The 7592-nt window shown below is 33.2% G+C and overlaps 1 protein-coding gene across 1 annotated transcript; it reads left to right on the top strand.

The window, feature by feature from the left end:
- The first annotated feature begins 263 nt into the window (after nucleotides 1-263).
- LOC114184666 (sodium/calcium exchanger NCL2-like) lies at nucleotides 264-7325 on the top strand. The gene is made up of 9 exons (XM_085673069.1): nucleotides 264-830; nucleotides 1010-1207; nucleotides 4045-4229; nucleotides 4432-4577; nucleotides 4680-4941; nucleotides 5099-5247; nucleotides 5496-5748; nucleotides 5860-6141; nucleotides 6973-7325. Exons 1-9 carry the CDS (start codon nucleotides 452-454, stop codon nucleotides 7219-7221), a joined length of 2103 nt encoding a protein of 700 aa, XP_085529195.1. The 5' UTR covers nucleotides 264-451; the 3' UTR covers nucleotides 7222-7325.
- The last annotated feature ends 267 nt before the right edge of the window (nucleotides 7326-7592 follow it).

Raw genomic sequence — 7592 nt, forward strand, 5'->3', positions numbered from 1 at the left:
TTGGCTTGGCTTACCTTACACTGTTCTAAATTTTTCTCTTCCTATATTATCGAAAAATATTACTATTCAAAATAATATTAATCAAATTAGTATAGAGCATCCACAGAAATGTCCCAGGTATAGTTATCCTCATCCTGCGATGGAGATAATGTCTGCTAAAAGATAATAGAAATTGTAATTAACACACCAGACAAGAATCTGTTTTTGTATATATATTGTAGCATCTTGGAATAAAGTCAAGTCTGATATCGATTATTAAACAATGAAGCACCATGCAAAAACAAACATTTTCTTCATTAGTAATTTCAATGGTCATCGTTTTCGGAATTAAAAATAAACCACGTGATGCTTGAACGATCTTGCAGAGAAACTGGCCTCGATGCAGACACAAAAGGACACAAACCTCTCCTGAGGCATTTCCACAACTACAAGTTCTCTAGTTCAGTTCAGCATGTCAAAAGTTGGATGCTTCACTTTGTTTGCATTTCTAGTGGCTTTTCATGTCGAGTGCCGTTCTCTTCGCGCTAGTTTTTCTGATGGGGTTGATGCTGCTGTTCAACCCCATGAGTCTTATCTGCAACTCATTGACCAAAAGGTTCAATCTTCTTCTGAAGGGCATTACTGTAAGCAAATGTACGGGTTCTTGCCTTGTTCCAGTAACATTCTCGGCCATCTTTTCCTCATTTTAGTTTATGAGTACTTGTTGTTCCATGGAGAGTCGTATTTGGCTGCTGGAGGTGAACAAATCTTTAAGATTCTTGGCCCTGGTGTTTTTGGTGCTAGTGCCTTTGATATTCTTGGGGCACTTCCCGAGTCCTTAATTCTTGTTGGTATGCTTCTACTCTGATTTTTATTCTCACAATTTTAGTTCTTTTGTTCTTCTTCTGAAGCCTTTTAAACCCATAAGAACACTTCACCTGTAATAATGAGATATTTGTGTTCCATTAGTATCTTCGTAGATAGCAGTAGAAAGTTGATTACTTCTGTGGTTGTCGCTTGTTTTTTTCAGTTACTGGACTTTCCAGCGACAAGGAGATTGCACAAGAGTCTGCTTCTACTGGTGTTGGTTTGCTGGCTGGATCATCCATCTTACTTCTAACAGTAGTGTGGGGAACATGTGTTATCATTGGCAAAAAAAAGTTGATAAATGATTCTAGCTTTGATGGCTCACATTCATCAAGGAGAGGAATAACAAAATCACTAACTGGTCTGTTTTTTATTCATTCTCTCTATTTGAGCCCTTGCACTGTTTTCAAGTTCGTCAAGTTGCAAATCATTTTGTTTACCGATGGAGGTGGAAAGAAACTCATCTCCATAAGATTCGAATCATTATTAAAAAATATGTTTATGTTTGGCAGAGAAAAATTACACGAGAAAAGAGGATAGTGTATTAGTGTGTGAAACGAAAAATAGTATTATTTTTAAGAAAAATAATTTTTTAACAATTAAATTTTGATAATTTTATTTGCGATCTTCTCTGTAATTTTTCATATTTTCATATTTTTATTTTTTTTATATTTCATAATAACTTAAAAAATGAAAAAATTGTCAAAATTTAATCGTAAAAGTATTATTTTTTTAATTTTTGTGCATAAGTATGTGTACATAATAAAGAACCTCCCTTCCTTTTAAACAAACTTTTTGCGGTTGATTCTTGCTTTTTGGGATTTTTTATATAAGTGGGCCAAATTTGCTCGCAAATTATAAAAATAGATAAATTTTAAAAGGAGGCTTCTCCCTGCACCCCCAACCCTTTCTCCTGTACTCCCAAAACTTTATATATTTCCAGTTTTGCCCATAGTAAAAAGGTAACGAAGAAAGAGAAAACACAGTAAAATCTCCTGCACCCCAATCAAAACTATCTTGACGCTTTGCACCCCCAAAACAAACCCCAATAAAACGGAATACACATTCTGTTTCTTTTTTGTTGAAACGGATTGTGAAATTCGGTGGAGGATAAAACGGAATACACATTCCGTTTCTTTTTATTTTTTTTGATTTTTACAGAAACGGACTATGGAATCCGTGGCTTGAGGGCAGGTCTAGATTTGTTATCCATAACTTCAATTATAATTTCTTAAATTAACCTTATTTATATTATTTTTGTTTCAAAATTTTAATTAAATTTGTTGACATTTATAAAATACTGATAACCTTTAATTTATTTTCATTCTCTCAATGTTTCACTTAATTGTTTTTTCATAGTAATGATTCACTTTAAATATCAATCTGTCATTACTGAATGTATAAATCAAATTTCAAAAGGTGATGTTTCTTTTTATGTTATTTCAAACTACTAGTGATAGAAACAGAAACTCTTTGTTCCACGTGATCACACTAAAGTTTTTTTTTTGTTTTTTTTTATATATTATATTACTTCTCCCTCAGTTCTGATCACTCCTTTCTTCTGCACTCACACTTTATAAAAACATTTTTTAAATATAATAAAAATTCTTTTGGGATGAGCAATATCTCAGAAATTACAATAACAGGTAAATTATCTGTGAAAAATATATTTTTTATTTTGTGAAACATGCTACGAATATAATCAACTTTTTTGTTTAACAGAAACGGATTATGGAATCCGTGGAGGGTGCATGAAACGGAATGTACATTCCGTTTCGTTTTTTTTTTTTATTTTTTCAGAAACGGATTATGGAATCCGTGTGGGAGGATGCTGAAACGGATTTGAGAATCCGTTTTGGCTATTTTTTGTTGGTTTTTCGTGAAATCGGTTTTCGTGAAATCCATTTTAGTCCCATTTATCTGAAATCTTTTTGTTGCATGTGTGTCTATATATGATTAACTTTAAAGTGGTCCGTCACTAATTTTAAGGAGTAAATCCAACAAACATTTCTTCCGAGTCTGAGTCTAGCATGGCAAATTTAGAAACCAGCATTAGGCTTATGCCTTCATTGAATTAAAACACCAAAAACAAATGTCATTGTAAGAAACTATATTATTAAATTAAGAAAGGTGACTTACAGCATCCCCACAACCAGCTACGAACATGAGTCATATATATATATTTACCACAGAGTAAGTTTTAAAAGTAATGGGGTGGGGTGTAATTTTGTTATGAATGGGGAAAAGCAAAGTTTATGGGAAACGGAATACAGATTCCGTTTCAAAAAAAATTGCAATTTTTTTTATGAAACGGATTACAGAATCCGTTTCACAATGTTATGAAACGGAATTTGTATTCCGTTTAAAAAAAATTGCAATTTTTTTTGTGAAACGGATTACAGAATCCGTTTCACAATGTTATGAAACGGAATCTATATTCCGTTTCCCATACATTTTGACTTTTTTCGCGGCACAACTTTTGTAATCCGTTTGGTAAAAGTTTGAAACGCATGCCACAATCCGTTTCATAAAAGATTTCGTGATATAGTTTATGAAACGGAAAACAAATTCTGTTTCAAATCACAAACAGAAGAAAAAAAATATTAAAGTTCTCAGGGACCACGGACCACAGAAAATGAAACTGAGCAAAATTTTAAATGAAAGCAGAATAGGATGGAGAAGAAACGGGAGAAGAAGAAATAGTAATAGTAACGTTTTGGGGTGCAGGGACGTTGGCGATGCAGTATACCCACTTTCACCCACTCTCACTCGTATGTTAAAAAAGGGTATAACGGTCAATTTTGGAGGTACAGAAGAATTGTTGGAGGTGCAGGGAGAAGGCCCCATTTTAAAAAAAATTGCAAGTCATAGGCTAAGTCATGTGGACTCCATAACATAAGTCGTTTTCATGACAACTTCGATTTATACAAAAGTTCTTAGGATTTCCGACTTACTTTTTCAGATGTGTGGAATCCTCAGAAGTTTGCTTTTAAAGTAGTCTATGAGTCCACATGACAACCTCATGACCAATAATATTTTTTTAATTACCTATTTTAGTAATATATAGGCAAATTTACCCATGTAAAAATACGCTTTAAGTTTCATGCTTTTCATAAGTAACTCTTATATTTGATTGATTTGATGTGTAATTTGAAGCTCATTCCCTTCGTTTATTGTCTCCTTTTGATGAATACATAGGTTATGGTATCACTATGGATGTAGATACTAGACAGATGGCAATAATCATGGTTTTCTCAGTTACACCACTTGTCATAATGCAGATTCCCCATCTGTTCCACTTCTCTTCCGCAGCAACCAATGTGACCTTGATGATTGCTCTTATAGTAGCTGTCACTTTTCTTATCTCATACTTCATTTACCAGGTTTTTCATTCATCCAACAATTCCTATTTGTTTTTAGTAACCAAGTTGATCCTTAAAATAACATTGTACTGTGTTAACAATTTACACACAATTTGGAAGTGGAAGAAAGGGTGAGCAAACCACCATCAATTACACAGTAATTTGTAGACATTAAGGTTTCTCTGGTTTGATTTTTTTTTTTTTTCCAATGCCAAATCTTCAGGTCTTTAAACCTCAGATTGAGAAAACTAGACTGGAGTATATTAAGCATGATGACTTAATATTAAGAATTTTTCATCATGTTGAGAAACAAACTCTGCAGAAGATTCTGGCTGAGGATGGAACTCCGAATGTGGCTGCAATAAGTGGGTGAGTGAGACTTCATGAAACATTTCTCAACAGATTAAACAGTTACTTGCTTAGTTTTCTGAACAGTCACTGTGTACATTACAAATGGTACTTGCCAAGCAGGTTGTACCATGAAATTAGCCAGCATGGGGGCAAGGACTTGTTAGCTTCTGAAGTTAAAGAACTGTTCTTTGGGAACAAATTGACTGACACAAACATCAAAGAAGAACAGATAGCAGACTTGTTAAAAGTTTTTGACAGAAACGGTGACCAAATTATAACCAAGGAAGAGTTTGTCACTGGTTTAACAGAATACATTAACCAAACAAAGCATGCCTTGGATAGACAATACCTTCCAAAAGAATCTATGAACAAAATGTATCAGGTATAGAGTCTAATGCAAGATATTTAATAAACAAGTGTTATTCATACAACAGCATTTTCTGCTTTTATCTCTCTTATTTTATCTTAGTTGAGAAACTATACTTTTCTTTCTCTCTTAGCTGAGAACTTTATTATTCTTTCTGTTGTTTTCTGAACAGAGTTTTATCAAGCCATGGATTGAACATGTGAGAAAGGAACGTGAATTGAAGGGACATCTTATATCTGAAGTCTTAAAGCATGCTCAGAATGATATGGTTGGCAGGCTCCAAAATGATGATGGTACACCTGACAAAACTGCAATCAGAAGGTCCACACATATTGATCTTTCTTAAGAAAATTGTACTAATCATCTTTAATTAGAATTACACCAATCATTTACGAAGAAATTGTTTGATTAGATGTTCAGAGACTTGAGCAATGCGACAAGAATCAAATATCATAATCATAGATATTAGATGTTCAAATCGAAAGCTAATGAGATTTGGTTGTGTACTAAATGACACAACAAAATGGTATATGTTGTTTTGACTGATTTTGGTTGTTCTGTGGAAACAGGCTGTTTGAGGAAATTGATGTAAACAGGGATAACCACGTTTCAAGATCTGAACTGGAAAGAGTAGTGAAGGACATCCACTTTAACAAGTTTGTAGATGCTGAGGAGGCAGTTACAAAACTTGCTCAAGATCTTGATGTTAACCAAGATGATGAAATTAGTGAGACTGAGTTTGTAGAAGGTTTTGCAAAATGGATGATCTCAAATTCAAGCCAAGCTGCTAATTCAAAATCTTCATCTCAGGGAAATCATCAAGTATTCCATATTATGTTGCTAAAAATTTACCACTTTCAATTTTTGTTCTTTCTTTTAGGCCAAACACTTGATCAAGAACATATATTTACACATGATCTCTCTTTGTACTAGACTTGGGAAGATGTTGAAAAGGTAATGGAAGAGAATCAAACCCATGGGGCTTCTGCATGGTTGACAGCTATAGGATATGTGGTGTTGGGAGTTACTATGCTGGCTCTTCTTGCAGAACCCTTAATTGCAAGTGTTCAAAGTTTCTCTGAAGAAGCAGGAATTTCATCATTTTTCATCTCATTCATTTTAGTCCCCCTGGCCACAAATTTTAGAGAAGCAACCTCAGCAATCAAAGAAGCTAGCCATAAGAAGAGCAGCAATACTTCTCAGACAATATACGAGGTTAGTTTTCATCTTCTTGTGCTGGTTTAAACTTCTTCACCATGCTACTATGGTGCACAAATACAATACTATTAGATAGTGATGGAAAAAACGTCATGAAAAAAATCACCGTCTTTACTAAGGAGAAACACCCGGCTCATTGATCAATAGTCCGGCTCATTGATCAATAGGATAAAAACAATCAACACAAGAATATATGAAAACTTCAAAGCCAAGAAAAAACTACAACCGATGATGTCTAGCGACAACTAAAAAATAATATTATGTAAAATTTGTAGTAACACATAGAAAACTCTACCATGTCCTTTGATCCCTAGTTTATCCATGTTGTCTAAACTAAGAATTTAACCCAAACTTCACAACACTATACTTACTCTACTACAATTGTATAAGAAAAGTCAAATACAAGTTTAAATTTTTTTGACTAGGATGTTTAAACACGATAGACCATATAAGTTCATTTTATAACTATTATCACCCACTCTGTTACTTATCCTAAGCAGTTACGAATTTTCAAAAAATATTTTTAAGGTGTCTAAGATAAATGTACAAAAGTTTTGGAGGTACCAAATACATAAAATATACTAAAATTTAAAAGAAATATTTTTATTTATATATTAATTTACATGTATTGAAAAAAGTTGTCAAACCCTCCTAAAATCCTTCAAAGCTTCGCCACTAATCCTAGGTGATAATGTGAAATTTTTCAAAGATGTATTAATTTCATCAATTGGATAAGTACAAGAGTTTGCGACATTTATTCTCAAAATATATATAGGATGTTGTACATGATATATAAGTGATATGAAGATTTTGGGTGAATGCATGCAGATTTATGGAGCAGTGTTCATGAACAACATTCTTGGCTTTGTGGTGATCTCTGTTCTCATATACATTCGTGAGATCACTTGGCAATTCTCAGCTGATGTTCTTGTTGTGGCAATAGTTTGTGCAGTAATGGGCCTCGCTGCTACTTTTCGCCCCACTTTTCCTCTTTGGACATCCTTTGCTGCATACTTCATGTACCTAATAGCATTGCTTTTGGTCTTTCTTCTCAAAGATGTTCTCAATTATGTTTAGTCATTCTTTCCGAGAAAACATGTGGATGCAAATGGACAATGTTGAACGTTGTGTCGAGATAATGTTAATTTAGAATATATAAATAGGATCAATCTTTATCTTAATTGTCTCTTATTAGTATTAGGAGAATGAATTAAACTTAATCACACTTAATAATAATTTAAATTATTGAGAAGTTTGGTAGTTCCTTTTGTACCGTTTAAGATTTCGACATATATTAAGGAGTGCATTTCAAATTTTAATATTTATTAAAATATTATAGGAGCTTTTAACATACTCATTAATCAATCATTTAGCTATGGTAATTATATTAGTACTGTGTTTTGGGTAAAGAATTTTAAGATGATAATTTTAGAGAATTTGAAATGTCT

Source organism: Vigna unguiculata, chromosome 5 (genome assembly GCF_037176805.1).
Source record: "Vigna unguiculata cultivar grain cowpea cultivar isolate G323 ecotype 2 chromosome 5, ASM3717680v1, whole genome shotgun sequence".
Classification (NCBI taxonomy): Eukaryota; Viridiplantae; Streptophyta; class Magnoliopsida; order Fabales; family Fabaceae; genus Vigna; species Vigna unguiculata.